This window comes from Choloepus didactylus, chromosome 17 (assembly GCF_015220235.1).
Source record: "Choloepus didactylus isolate mChoDid1 chromosome 17, mChoDid1.pri, whole genome shotgun sequence".
NCBI classification, from domain to species: domain Eukaryota; kingdom Metazoa; phylum Chordata; class Mammalia; order Pilosa; family Megalonychidae; genus Choloepus; species Choloepus didactylus.
The window spans coordinates 5,188,489-5,210,268 of record NC_051323.1 but is presented as its reverse complement, the minus strand read 5'-3'; the positions used below and the strand labels follow the sequence as shown (position 1 = coordinate 5,210,268).

The window sequence follows — 21,780 nt, the reverse complement described above, 5'->3', positions numbered from 1 at the left end:
AACCATCAGAGACTTAGAAAATTCACAAATACCTGGAGGTTAAACAACACACTCCTAAACAATCAGTGGGTTAAAGAAGAAATAGCAAGAGAAATTGCTGAATTATTTATATAGAGACGAATGAAAATGAGAACACAACATACCAAAACCTATGGGATGCAGCAAAAGCGGTACTGAGGGGGAAATTTATAGCACTAAATGCATATATTAAAAAGGAAGAAAGAGCCAAAATCAAAGAACTAATGGATCAACTGAAAAGCTAGAAAATGAACAGCAAACCAATCCTAAACCAAGTAGAAGAAAAGAAATAACAAGGATTAAAGCAGAAATAAATGACATAGAGAACAAAAACACAATAGAGAGGATAAATAACACCAAAAGTTGGTTCTTTGAGAAGATCAACAAGATTGACAAGCCCCTAGCTAGACTGACAAAATCAAAAAGAGAGAAGACCCATATAAACAAAATAATGAATGAGAAAGGTGACATTACTGCAGATCCCGAGGAAATTTAAAAAATTATAAGAGGGTACTATGAACAACTGTATGGCAACAAACTGGATAATGTAGACGAAATGGACAATTTCCTGAAAACATATGAACAACCTAGACTGACCAGAGAAGAAATAGAAGACCTCAACCAACCAATCACAATCAAAGAGATCCAATCAGTCATCAAAAAGCTTCCCACAAATAAATGCCCAGGGCCAGATGGCTTCACAGGGGAATTCTACCAAACTTTCCAAAAAGAATTGACACCAATCTTACTTAAACTCTTTCAAAACATTGAAGAAAATGGAACACTACCTAACTCATTTTATGAAGCTAACATCAATCTAATACCAAAACCAGGCAAAGATGCTACAAAAAAGGAAAACTACCGGCCAATCTCCCTAATGAATATAGATGCAAAAATCCTCAACAAAATACTTGCAAATCGAATCCAAAGACACATTAAAAAAATCATACACCATGACCAAGTGTGGTTCATTCCAGGCATGCAAAGATGGTTCAACATAAGAAAATCAATCAATGTATTACAATACATTAAGAAATCAAAAGGGAAAAATCAAATGATCATCTCAATAGATGCTGAAAAAGCATTCGACAAAATCCAACATCTGTTTTTGATAAAAACACTTCAAAAGGTAGGAATTGAAGGAAACTTCCTCAGTATGATAAAGAGCATATATGAAAAACCCACAGCCAGCATAGTACTCAATGGTGAGAGACTGAAAGCCTTCCCCCTAAGATCAGGAACAAGACAAGGATGCCCGCTATCACCACTGTTATTCAACATTGTGCTAGAAGTGCTAGCCAGGGCAATCTGGCAAGGCAAAGAAATAAAAGGCATCCAAATTGGAAAGGAAGAACTAAAACTGTCATTGTTTGCAGATGATATGATCTTATAACTGGAAAACCCTGAGAAATCGACGATACAGCTACTAGAGCTAATAAACAAATTTAGCAAAGTAGTGGGATACAAGATTAATGCACATAAGTCAGTAATGTTTCTATATGCTAGAAATGAACAAACTGAAGAGACATTCAAGAAAAAGATACCATTTTCAATAGCAACTAAAAAAATCAAGTACCTAGGAATAAACTTAACCAAAGATGTAAAAGACCTATACAAAGAAAACTACATAACTCTACTAAAAGAAATAGAAGGGGACCTTAAAAGATGGAAAAATATTCCATGTTCATGGATAGGAAGGCTAAATGTCATTAAGATGTCAATTCTACCCAAACTCATCTACAGATTCAATGCAATCCCAATCAAAATTCCAACAACCTACTTTGCAGACTTGGAAAAGCTAGTTATCAAATTTATTTGGAAAGGGAAGATGTCTCGAATTGCTAAAGACACTCTAAAAAAGAAAAACCAAGTGGGAGGACTTACACTCCCTGACTTTGAAGCTTATTATAAAGCCACAGTTGTCAGAACAGCATGGTACTGGCACAAAGATAGACATACAGATCAATGGAATCGAATTGAGAATTCACTGATAGACCCTCAGATCTATGGCCGACTGATCTTTGATAAGGCCCCCAAAGTCACCGAACTGAGTCATAAAGGTCTTTTCAACAAATGGGGCTGGGAGAGTTGGATATCCATATCCAAAAGAATGAAAGAGGACCCCTACCTCACACCCTACACAAAAATTAACTCAAAATGGACCAAAGATCTCAATATAAAAGAAAGTACCATAAAACTGCTAGAAGATAATGCAGGAAAACATCTTCAAGACCTTGTATTAGGTGGCCACTTCCTAGACTTGACACCCAAAGCACAAGCAAAAAAAGAAAAAATAGATAAATGTGAACTCCTCAAGCTTAGAAGTTTCTGCACCTCAAAGGAATTTCTCAAAAAGGTAAAGAGGCAGCCAACTCAATGGGAAAAATTTTTGGAAACCATGTATCTGACAAAAGACTGATATCTTGCATATATAAAGAAATCCTACAACTCAATGACGATAGTACAGACAGGCCAATCATAAAATGGGCAAAAGATACGAAAAGAGTTCTCTGAAGAGGAAATACAAATGGCCAAGAAACACATGAAAAAATGTTCAGCTTCACTAGCTATTAGAGAGATGCAAATTAAGACCACAATGAGATACCATCTCACACCGATTAGAATGGCTGCCATTAAACAAACAGGAAACTACAAATGCTGCAGGGGATGTGGAGAAATTGGAACTCTTATTCATTGTTGGTGGAACTGTATAATGGTTCAGCCACTCTGGAAGTCAGTCTGGCAGTTCCTTAGAAAACTAGATATAGAGATACCCTTCGATCCAGCGATTGCACTTCTCGGTATATACCCGGAAGATCGGAGAGCAGTGACACGAACAGATATCTGCACGCCAGTGTCCATAGCAGTGTTATTCACAATTGCCAAGAGATGGAAACAACCCAAATGTCCTTCAACAGATGAGTGGATAAATAAAATGTGGTATATACACAGGATGGAATACTACACAGCAGTAACAAGGAACGATGTAGTGAAACATATGACAACATGGATGAACCTTGAAGACATAATGCTGAGCAAAATAAGCCAGGCACAAAAAGAGAAATACTATATGCTACCACTAATGTGAACTTTGAAAAATGTAAAACAAATGGTTTATAATGTAGAATGTAGGGGAACTAGCAATAGAGAGCAATTAAGGAAGGGGGAACAATAATCCAAGAAGAACAGATAAGCTATCATGGGTAAATTTAATGTTCTGGGAATACCCAGGAATGACTATGGTCTGTTAATTTCTGATGGGTATAGTAGGACCAAGTTCACAGAAATGTTGCTATATTAGGTTACTTTCTTGGGGTAGAGTAAGAACACGTTGGAAGTAAAGTAGTTATCTTAGGCTAGTTGTCTTTTTCTTACTCCCTTGTCTCTTTGAAATGTTCTTTTATTGTATGTTTTTTTTTTTTATTCTTTTTAAATCTTTTTTATTTTTCATACAGTTGATTTAGAAAAGAAAAAAAAGTTTAAAAAAAAAAAAAAAACAAGGAAAAATATATGCAGAGCCCCCTTGAGGAGCTGGTGGAGAATGCAGGGGTATTGGCCTGCCCTACCTCGATGGTTGCTAACATGCCCACAGACATAGGGGACTGGTGGTTTGATGGATTGAGCCCTCTACCACGGAATTTGCCCTTGGGAATACTGTTGCTGCAAAGGAGAGGCTAGGCCTCCTTGTAATTGTGCCTAAGAGCCTCCTCCCGAATGCCTCTTTGTTGCTCAGATGTGGCCCTCCCTCTCTAGCTAAGCCAACTTGAAAGGTGAAATCACTGCCATCCCCGCTACGTGGGATCAGACACCCAGGGGAGTGAATCTCCCTGGCAACATGGAATATGACTCCCGTGGAGGAATGTAGACCCGGCATTGTGGGATGGAGAACATCTTCTTGACCAAAAGGGGGATGTGAAAGGAAATGAAATAAGCTTCAGCGGCAGAGAGATTCCAAAAGGAGCTGAGAGGTCACTCTGGTGGGCACTCTTACGCACAATTTAGACAACCCTTTTTAGGTTCTGATGAATTGGGACAGCTGGTGGTGGATACCTGAAACTATCAAACTACAACCTAGAACCGATGAATCTTGAAGACAATTGTATAAAAATGTGGCTTATGAGAGGGGACAGTGGGATTGGGGGGGCCATAGGGATCACACTCCCGTTTGTCTAGCTTGAGGATGGATGAGTGGAAAGGTGGGGGAAGGAAACAAACAAACAAACAGACAAGGGCGCCCAGTGTTCTTTTTTACTTTAGTTGCTCTTTTTCACTTTAATTATTATTCTGGTTATTTTTGTGTGTGTGGTAAAGAGGGTGTCGGGGATTGATTTTGGTAATGAATGTACAACTATGTAATGGTACTGTGAACAATCAAATGTACAATTCGTTTTGTATGACTGCGTGATATGTGAATATATCTCAATAAAATGAATAAAAAAAGATAGCAGGAAAATAATTCTAGGTTCACAAGAAATTTAAAATTCTATTAAGGAGACAAAACTTGGAAATATAAAACTGTATATGTTCTCTTGCTAAATAATGCAAAAGAATTTCAAGGAAAGGAAATATCATTGGGCTTTTGGGCAAGTGAAGATTTCATGACAGGTTTTGGAATTGAGCTAGGTCTTGAAGGATGGTTCAAATTCAGATGGGCAGAGTAGAGAGGAGAAAACAGATTATCCTAGACACTGAGTCACTGACTTGAATGCAAGCTCAAGGGTAGGAGCCGTGTCTTATCTATTTATTAACCCAAGCACCTACAACAGTGTTGCCTGCACACAGACTACAAAGAATGTAGTCTGTACAAAAATGAAGCCAGAAAAGAGCTACTACACATCCCATATTCTCTTGTTTTTCTAATCTCTTCACTGAGGACCATGTGGACTACATGAGACAGAAAGCATTTAGATTAAGAGATTCAGTCCAAGGATTATTCACATTTTACAGAGTAAGTAGAAAAATTTCACTAAAATCAAATCATTTGTTGAGGTTTATCAAGTGGCGTTGTGATTCCACTCCTTTTGGGCATGGACTGGTTCTTGCTATGAGATCTGTGATAGCTACCCCTAAAAGTAACTAAGTGACAAATGAAAGGAAATACTAAAAAAATGACAACTATTGCATCACAGTGAAGGGATTTTAAGTGAAAACATTTTTTTTTTCAAATAAAAAGTATTTTTCCCCAAATCCTACTATGTGTATACATATTATTCATTCCAGATTTGTCAATAATGGTAATAAACATTTGATCTTTTATCTTGCTATTCAGAATACTGATGTAAAAATCATAACTATTATGCATGGATTACATTTTATTAAATTAAATAAGTACATCACACATCCACATGATAAGAATAAGAGCGAGGAAAGAACTGACATGAGTATGTGGCATATGGTTTTATGATAATATGATTAATTTTATCTCAAGAATTTTGTGATATAATTTTAAGATTACTGGAGATGTGTTATATCTTAAAGACAGTAATGACTCTGGGAAACTATCTGGTGACTCAGAATCACACACTTAGCTCTGGTTGAACTGATTCACTTCCTTAACAAGGTTGATTCCATTAATATCAATATTCTGCTTCAACCAAAATGGTTTGAAAATTATATATTCCTTTAAAATAAAGTATCTTCTATCCCTTGACACTGTATTTGTCCTATGCAAAACAATGAGTCATTGACACGAATTCTATTTTTATTCTTTCATAAAAAAGCAACAAGTCAAATGCATAGAAGTAATTGCTTATTGACATCTTACAATGTTTAGGTAGCTTTAAATTTTTAACTACATACTACACTTATGATGATACATTTTAACTCTTGGTCATTCTTTTTATCTTTCTATAACTACCCAGAGAATATGTGGCTTCTGTTTGTCTTATAAATTAGATGACAAAATCTTTCTGACAAAAAACTTTACAAGGACTTAGTGCATACATTTCATCATGTAAGAAACAAACACACTATGGGCTTCGTTTTTAGTTCAAAGCTAAGTGACAGATTTAAGTTTTATTATTCCAGATGGACTTCAAGAGTACCAGAGGAAAAGAAAATCCCACATGTCATCACATATCTTTCAAATTAAATCATGTTTCCCAGACTTGCCAAAATCTCTAATACTTATAAAACAACAGGTTCTTTTGTATCTCCCTGTTTTGTTCTTCTATATCTCCATTTTTCAAAAGAAAAAATGACCCTGACTAAGCACCATGACCCTGGTAAGAATATTTCTTACTCTATTTGACAGCACTAGGAGTGGAAATAAGCAGCATTTCTAAAAGGAAAATATGGAATTATGAAATATGAAACAAATGTGACAGACAATTTTAGAGATGAAGACAAAAAGGGAAGGAAAATGTCTGCGAGAATCACAGAAGATTTAGATCAGCACACAGGTGTCACGTAAAGCCATGAATGTGCTGTGGTCTCTTTGGAAAAGAAAACTAAAACACAAAGGACTGAAGATATGCTCTTAAGAAACACCCTACTGGGAAGAACATAGAAGAACCAGAGAGAGAGAGAGAGAGATTTCAGAAAGTATATAACTTACTGTTTATCAGAAACTATTAATCCAGTTCCTGTGTAGCCAGCAGTGTGCTAAACACGCTCAAGTTTCAGTTTAGACAGGCTTTTGATATCATTGTCTTATCAAACAAAGAAAACATCTAGTCAGGACTCAAATACTATGAATTGCCTAATCTACTTACCTGGGATCACTGGAACAGTTAAAAGTGCCTGTACGTATTCCAAATCTTGACACCTTTTTAACCATTTTCTCCCAGTGGATTTTACCCACCACAGGACTTCTGTCATTTGCTATGACCTATTCCCAGAAAAAAAAGGAAAAAAGAAAAAAAAAAAAAAAAAAAAGAAGAAACTTTTAATGACCTAAAAATGAAGTTAAACTAGCCATTTATATCTACAATATAACTTGACTTTTTTGAAAAAGGTATTCTATCCCCAGTTCTTATTTGTTTACGAGGTCATCATAGCATCAATCCAATTCTTGCAGAAGAAACAACTGCCCAGCGGGAAAAGACTTAAACATTGAACATGGTACTTAAACTCCTATACTCTCTGGCAGTACATTAAGGGGAAGTCAACACCGAATTAAAATGCTGGCCATGTCTCCCATTGTGTGGCCTGTTCCCCAGAATTAAGTTACACAGGAAGAATCATTCCCTTGGCCCTTGGAGTCATTTCTCTTTGCTCTGAAAAATTCAAAACAATAATCTAAATAAAGCTTACTCAAAATGACTGTGTGTGCATTCAACAAATTTAAATTTCACTTTAATTCAAAGTATAATCATGGAGCCAAGAGTCAAACAGTTTTTCTATTCAACTATGCTTTGACTAAATCAATACTGCTACTTCTATGGCTTTTTCCTTAACAATCACTAAAGGTTGTAACATATAAAAAGAACTCTACATTTTGGACCTTCAACTTCAAATGTGCAAATGTCTTGCAAACATGATTAGAGTTGGGGGGAGAGGATTTTAAATAAAAGAAAAGAAAGAAAAAGAATTCTAAGTTAATCTTCAAAACATGTAATGACTCCTCTCATTTTATAAACACTAGCCTTTCTAATTGTCAACACCTTTTCTCTTTACCCCTTAATCTACCTGCCTTGAATGAAAGCAGAATTTCAATAAAGAGGCCAGTACACAAAACAATTACAAACAAAAACAAAAATAACTAAATGGGAACTTAACGGAAAGCAAAAAATGTCTGAAGTCTTCGCGAAACCAGCTGCTTGATTTATTTTAAGTCCAGGGTATATGGGCCAAGTTTGTTTTCAGGAATGCTGTATTATGGATACTATTTTGGTCCAAAGTACAACACAATACCCTGGGGCCTCTGACCCTTCGGAGAGGAAGGGCCATGTTTACGTTCACAAAGCCTCCAGGAAATGAAGTCCCAGGAGGATTTGCGGAGGGAGTCAAGAGGTGGTGCAGCTTCTCCATTGCTGCCTCTCGGCTGGGAGGTCTAACAAACTGCAGAGGGCAGCAGGAGGACTGCGACCATAGGGGAGTGGCAACTGAACTGATGCCCACTTTATCTGCCAGCAGATCACTGTCCAGCAAGCCCCACAACATGCCATCAGACTTACACTGACATAAATGCACAGGTAACATTTTGTAAGATAACACATGCACACACCATAAGAACATTAAGCATTTGACTCTGATCCCACTTGTGATGTTTAAGTTCATATGTTAACTTGGCTGGGTTATGGTGCCCAGTTGTTTGGTCGAGCAACCCTGGCCTGATTGTGACTGTGGAGGTATTTCATGGATTTACGCCTGTTGGTGATGACATCTACAATCAACTGAGGAGATGGCTTTCAACATAAGTGAAGGCTCCTCATCCAGTGAGTCGAAGGTCTTGAAGGGAAAACTGATGATTTCAGTTGTCAGAAAGAATTTCAGTCTTTACTTCAGACAGCCAGATTCTCCTGCGGAATTCATCATCACTTTCATGAGTTTCCAACTTGTGAAACTGCCTTAAGGAATTTGGACTTGAACATCCCAGAGACAGGTACATGACAAGGTTCAGCCCCAGCATCTGCTTTTGAAGAGTGTAAGGACCCCTGACTGAGAGAGCCACGGGTAAAGAAAACCCCCCTAGGCATTGTGTGAAATCATTTTATATGGCTCTATTGCCGTCTTTATGCAATAAGAAATTGCATTGTCTAATGTCCTATACAATCATGATATTCAACTGAAGGTTTAACATAAATTAAATTTGTGGAGGTTTAATTAAATGACGACTATAAAAACTGTCTTCACAAAACAACTTGTCTGGCTGAGTCACGGTATAACAAAGTACTCTAAATCTATTACTACTGCCTCACACTAATGAGAGTCCCCAAAATATAGCTCCTATCCTAAGAGTATGCCTGATGATTCTGAGTGGCAGTCACACTGCTGGTCTTACTGGAAGGGGAGACATATTCCTTGGCAATTCAAGAAGGAGGTTGTGTTCCCTGAAGGGACTATTTTGGGACTAGAAAACACTAGGACAAAAGTACGGTGTAAGTTCCAGATCTGGAGCAGACTTGGTAACAGAAGAGAAGTGTCACAACCTTTCCACCCCCTTTCCAGGGTATCTGCCTCTCCAACTGGAGTCCCTACCCCTGTTCACCATTGTATCCCCTGCACCTTGTACAGGACCCAGCCCATCTGGGTGCTCGTTAATTATTCCAGTTGACCTAAACTATTTCAGCTTTTAACAACATACTAACTCATTCTTCTACTTCTGATTACACAGGCTTTCTAAAGTATTCAAGTTTTTGATTTCTGTTACAATGAGAGTCCTTTCCCCAATGACCTGCCTGAGATGTTTTCTGGACAAACAGTACAAAAGTACCTGGCTATGCAAATGTACTTCCGTGTTCTTGACCCCAGTCAGACATAAAGATATTTCCAATTCAGTGTATTTTAAAATACAATTTGTATATATATTTTTTTAATTTTTATTAGGATTGTTCAGATACCATACAATTATCCAAAGATCCAAAGTGTACAATCACTTGCCCCTGGGTACCCTCATACAGCTGTGCATCCATTACCACACTTAATTTTTGTTCAATTTTTAGAATCTTTTCATTACTCCAGACAAGAAATAAAGTGAAAGATGGGGAAAAAAAAAAAAAAAGAAAGAAAGAAAAAGAAAAGGAAACTAGAATCCTCCCATATCCCTAACCAACCCCCACTGACTCGTAGTGTTGGTATAGTACATTTGTTAGTGTTTAAGAAAGAATGTTGAAATACTACAAACTGTAGTATATAGTTTGCAATAGGTATATATTTCTTCCCTATATGCCCCTCTATTGTTAACTTCTAGTTGTACTGTCATACATTTGTTCTGGTTCATGGAAGAGTTTTCTAATATTTGTACAGTTAATCATGGACATTGCCCACCACAGGATTCAGTTTTATACATTCTGATCTTTTGACCTCCAACTTTTCCTTCTGGTGACATATATGATTCTGAGCTTCCTGTATCCACCTCATTCATGTGCCATTTGGCACTGTTAATTATTCTCACATCTTGCTACTGACACCTCTGTCATTTCCAAACATTTAAGTTCATCCTAGTTGAATATTCTGCTCATACTAAGCAACCACTCCCCATTCTTAAGCCTCGTCCTATATCTTGGTACCTTATATTTCATGTCTATGAGTTTACATACTATAATTAGTTCTTATCAGTGAGACCCTGCAATATTTGTCTTTATGTGTCTGGCTTATTTCTCTCAGTATATTGCCCTTGAGGTTTTGTCATCAACCCATTTTTTTTTTTTTTTTTAAGATGGTTTTGTTCACACACCATACATTCAATGGTTCTCTGTATGGTCACATCTTTATGTGTTCACCTCCTTTACTACTATCTATATAAGGACATCTACATTTCTTCCACAAGGCAGGAGGGAGCATCAAAGAAGGCAGAGAGGGAAAAGAAAAAAGAAAAAAATGACGGCTAGGAAGTAGCAAAAGGAAAAGTAACCTTAAATCAAAGTAGGGTAAAGAGTCAGACACCACCACCAGTGTCAAGTGTCTAACATGCCTCCCCTATCCCCCCTCTTATCTGCATTTACCTTGGTATATCGCCTTTGTTACATTAAAGGAAGCATAATACAATGATTCTGTTAGTTACAGTCTCTGGTTTACATTGATTGCATCCCTCCCCCAATGCCTCCTCATTTTTAACACCTTGCAAGGTTGACATTTGCTTGTTCTCCCTTGTAAAAGAACATATTTGTACATTTTATCACAATTGCTGAACACTCTAGATTTCACCAAGCTACACAGTCCCAGTCCTTATCTTTCCTCCTTTCTTCTGGTGTCTCACATGCTCCCAACCTTCCTCTCTCAACCATATACATAGCTATCTTTGTTCAGTGTACTTACATTGCTGGGCTACCATCTCCCAAAATCATGTTCCAAACCGCACACTCCAGTCTTCTCCTATCACTCTGTAGTACTCCCTTTAGTATTTCCTGTATGGCAGGTGTCTTGTTCACAAAGTCTCTCATTGTCTGTTTGTCAGAAAATATTTTGAGCTCTCCCTCATATTTGAAGGACAGCTTTGCTGGATATAGGAGTCTGGGTTGGTGGTTTTTCTCTTTCCGTATCTTAAATATATCACCCCACTTCCTTCTTGCCTCCATGGTTTCTGCTGAGAGATCTGCACATAGTCTTATTAAGCTTCCTTTGTATGTGATGGATTGCTTTTCTCTTGCTGCTTTCAGGATTCTCTGTCTTTGACATTTGATAATCTGATTATTAAGTGTCTTGGCATAGGCCTATTCAGATCTATTCTGTTTGGAGTACGCTGCGCTTCTTGGATCTGTAATTTTAAGTCTTTCATAAGAGATGGGAAATTTTCATTGATTATTTCCTCTATTATTGCTTCTGCCCCTTTTCCCTTCTCTTCTCCTTCTGGGACACCAATGATACGTACATTATTGTCCTTTGTTTCATCTTTAAGTTCCCGGAGACGTTGCTCATATTTTTTCATTCTTTTCTCCATCTGCTCCTTTGCGTGTAGGCTTTCAGGTGTTTTGTTCTCCAGTTCTTGAGTGTTTTCTTTTGCCTCTTGAGATCTGCTGTTGTATGTTTCCATTGTGTCTTTCATCTCTTGTGTTGTGCCTTTCATTTCCATTTATTCTACTGGTTGTTATTTTGAACTTTCAATTTCTGCCTTATATATGCCCAGTGTTTTCTTTACAGCCTCTATCTCTTTTGCGAAATATTCTCTGAACTTTTTTGATTGATTTAACATTAGTTGTTTAAATTCCTGTATCTCAGTTGAGGTGTACGTTTGTTCCTTTGACTGGGTCATAGCTTCGTTTTTCTTAGTGTAGGCTATAGTTTTCTGTTGTCTAGGCATCTGACCTTCTAGGCCACCCCATTCAGATTTTCCCAGATGAGAACAGGCTCAGGTCACAGAAGGAGGTAATATTTCAGTATCTGGTTTCCCTGATGGCTTTTCTTAGAGGATTGAGACACCTGTGCTTTTCTGCCCGGCAAATCCACCTGTCAGCCTGTCACTGCCTGTGTAAGAGGGTGTGGCCTGTGGCTCTCCTCCCCCAGGCTTTGGGGTCTGGTTCTGGAAAGACTGAAAGATGGACAGTAGAGCTGGACCCCTCCCTTTCCTCTTGGGAAGCTGTGCCCCTTCCAGAGATGTCATCTGCATATCAATAAGTTCTTTGTTTCTCTGACTCTGCTGATCAAAGTGTTTTGATTTTAAAATGGCAGAGGCTGTCTTTACTGCAAAGCGCTGCAGGCTGAGAACAGCTGAGGTTTTCTCCACAGAGAGAGAAAGAGACAGAAAAACTCCCAGGTTCACCCGTCAGCCAGAGATAGCACCCGATCCTCTGGGCTCCCCGTCCAGAGACAGATATGTCTCCCGACTCTCCCAAGGTCAATTGTCACCAAAAGCCTCTGTCTGCTTGTTGAGGATTTGCTGTCTGCATTGAGCATTTAACATTAAAACCTCACTTGGAGCTGGGCTGAGAGAGTGCACTGCGTTGCTTCCGTGAGGGAGGGGCTCTTGGTTCTCGGCTCTCCGCGCCGGTCCGCAGTTTTACTTACAGATTTTATGCTGTGATCTTGGGCATTCCTCCCAATTCAGGTTGGTGGATGATGAGTGGACAGTCACGTTTGTCTCCCCGCTGTTATTCCAGGTTATTTACTAGTTTTTTGGTCATTTATGAATTGTTCCGGGGGGGTACTAACAGTCTTCCACTCCTCTCTATGCCACCATCTTAGCTCCTCCCCTCAATTTGTATATTTTTTAAAGGGAGGTGGGAGTATATTACTGACCAGAAGATTTGGCATATTCCACACCCCCTCTTTTTAGGTTTACAGAAAAATCATTCAGGAAGTAGAGTTCCCATATAATACCATCCCCACACATAGATTTCCCTGTTATTAACATTTTGCATTAGTGTGGTATGTTTGTTAAAATTGATGAAACAATATTATAATAGTTATAGAATAAATAGGACATATCTAATATTAGAGTTCACCCTTTATGTTGTACATTTCTATGATTTTTGTTTTTTATCCTAGTAACATATATACAACCTAAAATTTCCCCTTTTTGCCATTCTTGACAATACAACTCCATTGTTAATTACCTCTATGATGTTGTGCTACCATCACCACCATCCATCACTAAAGCTTTTCTATCACCCCAAAAAGAAATGCTATACCCATTAAGCATTAACTTCCAATTCCTTAACCCTACCTGGCCTCTGATAATCTCTGTTCTAGTTTCTGACTCAATAAATGGGTTTATTCTAATTATTTCATATCAGAGAGATCATACCATATTTGTCCTTTCGTGCCTGACTTCTTTCACTCAACATGATGTATTCAATGTTCATCCATGTTGCCACATGTATCACAACTCCATTGTTTTTTACAATTGAATAACATCACATTGTGTGGATATACCACATTTTGTTTACTCATTCACCTGCTGACAGATATTTCGGTTGCTTCCATCTTTTGGCAATTCTGAGTAATGCCACTATGAACACCTGTTTGAGTCTCTGTTTTCAATTCTTTTGGATATATACCTAACAGTGGCATTTCTGGATCATACAGAAATTCTATAAATTTCTGAGGAACTGCCAAACTGTTTTCTACAGCAGCTGTACCATTTTACATTCTCACCAGCAGTAAATGAGTGTTCCTATTCCGTCATATTCTGACACTTGTAATATTCCGGCTTTTTTTAATGGTAGCCATTCTAGTGGGTGTGAAATGGTATCTCATTGTGGTTTTGATTTGCATTTCCCTGATGGATGTTGAACACCTTTTCATGTGCCTATTAGCCATTTGTACACCATCTTTGGAGAAATGTCTATTCAAGCCTTTTCCCCATTTTTTAATGGGTTCTCTTTTTGTTGCTGTATTAGAGGAGTTCTTTCTATATTATGGTTATTAAATCCTTATTGGATATCTGGGTTCCAAATATTTTCTCCCACTCTGTCGGTTGTCTTTTTACTTTCATGAAGTAATGTGATGCACATTTTAAATTTGGATTAAGTCCCATTAATCTATTTTTTCTTTTGATGCTTGTCCTTTTGGTGTAAAGTCTAAGACAGCTTAATACAAAGTCATGAAGAAGCATCCCTAAGTTTTTTTTCTAGGGGTTTTATAGTTTGGGTTCTTATATTTAGGTCTTTGATCCATTTTGAGTTAATTTTTGTATATGGTGTGAGGTAGGGCTCTTTCTTTGCCTATGGATATCCAGTTCCCCCAGCACCAACTGCTGAAGAGCCTATTCTTTCCCAATTGAGTGGACTTGACATCCTTGTCAAAAATCAACAGGCCATATGAAAGAGTTGAAAAAGAGTTCAGACTTCAATTAGAGATACGAATGAGCAGATATGGTTAGGACTAAGGCAAATCAGGCCAAAGGGTAAAGGACGATACTGACTGGGTTTTAAAACTAAAACTTTTGTTCAAGACCAAGGGAGGAGATGTTTATTTGGTGCAGGATCTATATTTTCTGTAGTATACTAGATAATTTAATTTGTATGATCAGTTTGTTTGAACACCATAGGTGCATGGAGCTTTGAATGGGAAGTGGGATTTGGTAAGTTTCTATAGGCTGGGGTGAAATTCTGATACATCCCAGAGTGATATGGGCAGAGAGTAAAAGTGTATTTGCAGGGACCTCTGAGACACTGGGGAGAAATGTGGAAATGTTGGACTTCCCCACCTGGGTTACTGCTGATTTTCTCACAAATATTGAGGACTGCCAATGTTTGGTGGGCCGAGCCCTCGATCTCGGGACTTTGTCTTGTGAGGCTTATTGCTCCAAGGGAGAAGCTGAGCCCACTTATAACTGTGCCTAGGAGTCCCCCCACCCCACCCCCACCCCGAGTGCCTCTTTGTTGCTCAGATGTGGTTCTTTCTCTAGCTAAACCCACTCGGCAGGTAAACTCACTGCCCTCCACCCTACGTGGGACCTGACTCCCAGAGGTGTAAATTTCCCTGGCAATGTGGGAACTGACTCCTCGGGATGAGCCTGGACCCAGCACTGTGGGATTGAGAAAAATCCTGACAAAGCGGGAAGAGAGATGAAACAAAATAAGGTTCCAGTGGCTGAGAGATTTCAAATGGAGTTGAGAAGTCACTCTGGAGAACATTCTTATGTGCTATATAGATATCACTTTTTAGTTTTTAGTGTGTTGGAATGGCTAGAGGGAAATACCTGAAGCTGTCGAACTACAACCCAGTGACCCTGATTCCTGAAGATGATTGTATAACTATGCAGCTTGCACAGTGTGACTGTGTGATTGTGAAAACCTTGTGGCTCACACTCCCTTTGTCCAGTGTGTATATATGTGAATGTATCTCAATAAAACTGGATTAAAAATTTGTTATTCACAATCTCACTAGTTTAGACTGACCATATCCTCAATTTGGACAAATCATTCAGTTTTTCTCTTCTTTCATGACACTGTAAGTACTGAAATATTATTCCCATTTTCAGGCATAAAGCTTATTAAATTATTAAGTATTTCTGAAAAAAAAAAGAAGGCTTTTTGCCTCTAAGTCATGAAATCGTTACAACTCTACATTTTGTTGATTTGGTGGTGATCATAACATGAGCTTACTTGCATTTGTTTTAAATCTCTGAGTAAAGACAAGATCTTGAAAAATAAAAAAATCAATGGGCCAGAGATGCAAGGGTTGATTTCTGAACTTTCAATTTGATTCCACTTATCTATACGGCTGTCCTTGTGGCAGTACCATGCTGTTCTGATTACTTTATCTTTGTAATAAGTTTTAAAATCAGAAAGTGTGAGTCCGCCAACTTATTCTTCTTTTTAAAGATGTTTTTGGACATTTAGTACCCGTTACCCTTCCATATAAATTTGATGACTGGCTTTTTCATCACAGCAAAGAAGGCTGTTGGAATCTGAATTGGGATTACTTTGAATCTGTAAATTGCTTGAGGCAGAATTGATATCTTACCAATATTTAGTCTTTCAATCCATGAATACAGAATGTCCTTCCATTTATTTAGGTGTTCTCTTATTTTAACAATGTTTCGTAGTTTTCCAATTGTAAGTCCTTTACATCCTTGGTTAAATAGATATCTGATTCTGATAATTGCTGTTGTAAATAGAATATTTTTCTTGATTTCCTCTTTGGACTGCTCATTAAAAGTGTACTGATTTTTGCGAGTTGATTTTGTACCCTGTCACTCTGCTGAATTTGTTGATTAGCTCTAGTAGCTTTGTTGGATTCTTCAGGATTTTCTAAGTATAGGATCATATCATTGACAAACGGAAAGATTTACTTCTTCCTTTCCAATTCAGGTGTTTTTATTTCTTTTTCTTGTCTAATTTGCTCTGACTAGAACTTCCAATACAGTGTTTAATAACAGTGGTAACAGTGGGCATCTGTGTCTTTTTCCTGATCTTGGAAAGCTTTCAGTCTTCCACCATTGACTACAACGTTAGTTGTAGGTTTTTCAAACATGCCCTTTATCACGTTGAGGAAATTTTCTTCTATTAGTTTTCTCAGTGGTTTTGTCAAGAAAGGGTGCTAGATTTTGTTAAATGCCTTTTAGCATCAATTGAGATGATCATGTGTTTTTTTTTTCCTTCCCTCTACTAAACGTGGTATGCCAGATTAATTAATTTTCTTATGTTGAACCACCCTTGCATACCTGGATAAATCCCACTTGATCATGGTGTATAGTTCTTTTAATGTGCTTTTGGATTTGGTTGCTGATACTTTGTTGAGGATTTGTACATCACTATTCACAAGGGATATTGGTCTGAAATATTCTTTTCTTCTGGTATCTTTATCTGGGTTTTGGATGAGGGTGTTGGCTTCACAGAATGAGTTAGGAAGTGTTTCCTCCTATTTAATTTTTGGAAAAGTCTGAACAGGATTGGTATTAATTCTTCTTGGAATGTTTCATAAAATTCAACAGTGAAGGCATCAGGTCCTGGACTTTTTTGTTGTTGTTATTAGGATGTTTTTGATTGCTGATTCAATGTCTTTACTTGTTATTGGTCTGTTGAGGTGTTCTATTAAGCCATTATATACAGTCTGTGCTTTTCTAGGAATCTGTCCATTTTATCTCGGTTGTCAAATTTATTGGTGTTAAGTGTTCACAGTACCCTCTTATAATCCTTTTTATTTCTGTGGGGTTGGTAGTAATTCCCCACCCCCACTCCCTTCTGTGATTTTCATTTTCTGTTCTCTTTCTTTGTCAGTCTAGCTAATGGTTAGCTGATTTTACAGATCTTTTCAAAGAACAAATTTTTGGTTTTGTTGATTCTGTTGTATTTTTTCCCTTCTATTTCATATATCTCCACTCTAATCTTTGTTATTTCCTTTCTTCTGCTCACTTTGGATTTAGTTTGCTCTTCTTTCTCCAGGTCCTCTAGCTGTGAAGTTAGGTGTCTGAATTGAGAACGCTCATCTTTTAAATTAAGCATTTATAAGAGGTATAAATTTCACTCTCAGCACTGCTTTTGCTGCATCGCCTAAGTTTTGGTATGCTGTGTTTGCTTTTATTCACCTCAAGATATTGCCTAATTTCCCCTTTGATTTCTGTGACCAATTGGTTGTTTAGTATTATGTTGTTTAATTTCCACTTATTTGTGGATTTTCCAGTTTTCCCTCTGTCATTGATTTCTAGCTGAATTCCATTGTCATCAGAGAAGATACATTGTATGATTTCAATATTTTTAATTTATTGAGACTTGTTTTGTGACCCAACATACAGTCTATCCTGGACAACGATCCATATGCACTAGACAAGAATGTGTACTCTGCTGCTGGGCGAAGTGTTCTGTATATGTCTGTAAATCTAGTTGGTTTATAGTATCATTCAAGTCTTCTATTTTCTTATTAATTTTCTTTCTTTATGTTCTATCCAGTATTGAAAGATGGTGTTTTGAAATCTCCTGCTATTAAAATAGAACTATTTCCCCTTCAAATCTGTCAACATTTGCTTCAAATATCTTGAGACTCTATTATTAGTGTGTATGTATTTATAATTGTTATGTCTTCTTGTTGAACTGACCCTTTAACCAGTATATAGTGATCTTCTTTTCCATAATTTTGAGAAAGATGACTCTGCCGGGTTTTGCTAGTTGGAGCATCTTATGCCTCCATGTTGGTCAACCTGAAGCCTGGGCATAACCCTTCTAATACTGTTAATCCCCACACAACAACATCTAGGCTTAATTAGCCCTTGAACAACATAAATGTTGTGCTATGATATTTTCTGCATTTCTCAATATTTTATTTTAATAGGGAGTCTCTACTTTCAAAATCATAAACCAACCTAAGTACAGACATGCAATCCATACAAAATCATTAAAAGTGAGGGTGAGTGTTAGGCAAAATAAAATTCAATGGCATTTATATTTCTTGTATTCTCACTAACTTTATGAATAAACTGAATAAATATTTTTCATCAATACAAAATAAAGGAAAAAGTGACTTGCCATGTATTTTGCCTCTACAGTAACGTCAAAAAGAAATTAACAAGTTAGAATTTCCCTGAACAAAACTATTTGTCTAGGGGCAAAGATAAACAAGTCTAAAAACAGCTATTAACTCTTCTCAGCCAAACAAGAAATACATTAACATAGTACTTCAGTAAATATTGACCTAAAGCTTTACTATGTCATATGACACTATTCTCTGCTACCTCAATTCCAGGTTTTTAAATTCTTTGTTATTTTTACACAGCCAGGAGGGAACAAATATCACATTCCTTCTTGGAGCTAGGACAAAAATCAAGAGAGAAATAGAAATGTTAAAGCGAGGATAATCCAGAAAATCCATAAATCGTTTTAACTTTTCCACTTCAGAAGCCTAATCATTGTGCCACCTGTCTCTTAGACCAAGAGTCTTTTCAAAGAAAAGGAACTGTCTTCTATTTGTGATGCTAAGAAAAGTCTAGGTAGCAGGAGGGTAAAAGAATCAACTGGAAAATAAATAGCTAATGAAAGATACAAGGTTAGGCAGCAAGCAAAGCAGGAAAATTTAGAGTGTTAGAAAGAACTGAATGTTAGGAAAAAGAATGTTAGAAAGAACTGTTAGAAAAAGAAAGAACTGTTAGAAAGAGGACTTGGTTCTTCCATGTATTACACAGTACATTACCGGTAAAGATGTCATATATATATATCCCTACTTTGAAAACTAAAATTAGTTCTGTTCATCTCACGTTACAGAGAATACAGGACAGACATGGAAAACTTGACATGAAAAGGAATATCCCATTATTTTGCTTTAACATAAGGATAATTCCTGAACCTAATACATCTTTTTGTCTTAAACTTTATTTATCAAAAAAATAAAAAAAGAACATTTCAAACAAAACAAAACAAAGGAATAAGAAAAACAAATACCCTAAAATAACACTGCTTCCAATATGCTCCTACCATACACCAAGAAAATTAATGAACCAGTCATTCCTGAGCATTCCCATGTCATTAAGATTACCCTCAATATCTTACCTGTTCCTATTAGATTATCATTCCCTCTTCACCATTTGCTGTCTATAAAATTACAGAAACTTAACTTTTCTTTTGGAGTGTCATTCTATATGCAGCATCACCAAAAAAAAAGATAATCAATGTAGATTATCAATCTGTTCTAGAAAAATAATGAACCTACCAAGTGACTGACAGTTAAGTCACTACCCATTTCCATTTCCCCTAAAATATGTAAATCCAGACATCCTTCCAGTGACACGATATATGAAGTCTAAAGTGCTTATTATCATATGTCACATAACTATAACTTATCTCAGTAAGTACAAATAAATAATTCGTCTGAACAACAAAATGATATTAGAAAATCAGGGGGGAAGAAGAAAGAACTTCGATGTGCTTCACTATTTCTTACACAGGATACCTAAAATAAAGACAAAGTGAAGAAGATTGAATTGGCCAAGGATCTATGTACCATTACTTATGGAAACACTACTCACAGATTTAAAAAACAAAAAAACACAAAACTGAAATTAATCAGCTTCTTTTTAAAATAAATAGAAAAGAACGATAATCCAAATTGTTAAAAAGCGAATTCTTCAAAGTTATCCTTTAAAGGGAGATTAGATAAATATGATCTGAGCTGAAAAAATAGAAGAAACTAAGAGGATATTTCTCTTCTGTTCCTAGCAGATATTTTCAATTTTAAATAAAAACCTGACCCTCTTTTAAGCGCTAAAACCAGGATGTCTGTGCTGATGAGCTTAGCTGGTTAGTTCACAGCGCCAAGCACAGGGCATCACTCTCAATTTCCTCAGTTACCCTGCCAGATGGTTCTTCCAGCCAAGCCAGACATTTGACAAATGTAAGCCACTGGCCCCAAAGAACACAAAAGAGGCCATACAAACCTTGAGGGTCACTGGAAAAAATTAAGTGTGTGCCCAACTGCATCATTTTCACAAATACAAAACATATAAATACATTCCATTATTCCTAGGAGTTGTGTTTCAACTATAAATATCTATCAGGTTTAAGAAATATTTTCAAAGAAAAATAATTTAGTAACTACAATTTATAATGCTATCAATCAGTATTATTCCTTATTTGTTCTTCACTTCATTCAAGTGTCCCTGTCACTCTCTGTCTCCTTACCCTGCTTCCTTTTCTTCCTAACACTTTCTACTAATCGATGTTATATTAAATATTTGTTTGTTTAGTGCCTGCCTCTCTCAACTGGAATGTGCACTCCCTGAGACAGCAAGGACTGAGCTTGGTGGGTATTCCCTGGTATGCCTTCAGGGTCCCAAATTTGGCTCAATGTCTCCTGAATTGAAACTGTTCAATGAGTTTCGTCATGTATTAAGGGAGTTTAATCCGTAAATACTTACAATGGGACATCAAAAAATAGGAGATCTTTCATAAGCCAAGAACACATTACTAATTAGTGGACCAGCATGTCTGTTGTCCATAGGCAGCACTCTGTAAGAGTAAAAGCACCGGCAGGAATTTCCAGGCTTCTGACACAACTCTTCCAAGTTTGGAAGATGCTCAGCATCTTCATCATTCATCTCATGGATCATTCAATATGGGTGACCAACATTTAGACACAGGGCAATGAGACTGGTCACTCAACTCAACTTCAGTAATAAGTCTAAAACTATTAAAACCAAAAAGTCTTCCTCAGACAGACTATTAGAAATAAATACCAGGGAAAAGAAACAGAATAACAATTTAAATTAAAGCTGGAAAGATACCACAGCTTATTTTAAAATACAAATTAAATAACTCAGAAATAAATGAAAAGAATTTGAATGGATAATGTGTAGACTGTATCCATACTCTCCCAGGTTCTCCTTTTCCTGAACTTAAAAAGTACTGAATTCTCTGGAGGTTAGAAGGTCAAACATAATAGGATGGTTGCAAGGAAAGGAAAGTCCATGTATATCCAGTACAGTCACCTGAAGTATTCCCAAACCTTAACCCTTTAGCATAGTGGGTCTGCAGTATTACCACTCTAGCCTCTTTAGGTGTGTATGTGTTTATCCGAGACCACACCCAACAGAAAATCTATATCAATGATCTTAATGCAAGTCAGAGATAAGACCGAACTTGCAACTAAGCTCTCAACACACAGCTTTTTCTACCATCTTTTGCAATCTTTGTTCTCAGAAAGAAATATCAATAAGGTATTTTGATTTTCATACCCCTGAACCAGAATTTGCCAAGCCCAGTACAAAATGACAAGAGCAGGGGCAAGAAA

The 21,780-nt window shown here is 37.1% G+C and overlaps 1 protein-coding gene across 1 annotated transcript in view; it reads right to left on the bottom strand.

Moving 5' to 3' along the window:
• RNF103 (ring finger protein 103) overlaps positions 1-21,780 on the bottom strand; it is a 31,451-nt gene that overhangs the window by 5,749 nt on the left and 3,922 nt on the right. The window contains exon 3 of the mRNA XM_037806454.1: positions 6,732-6,847. Coding sequence (XP_037662382.1) covers positions 6,732-6,847 — 116 coding nt within the window. The remainder of the gene's footprint in view (positions 1-6,731; positions 6,848-21,780) is intronic.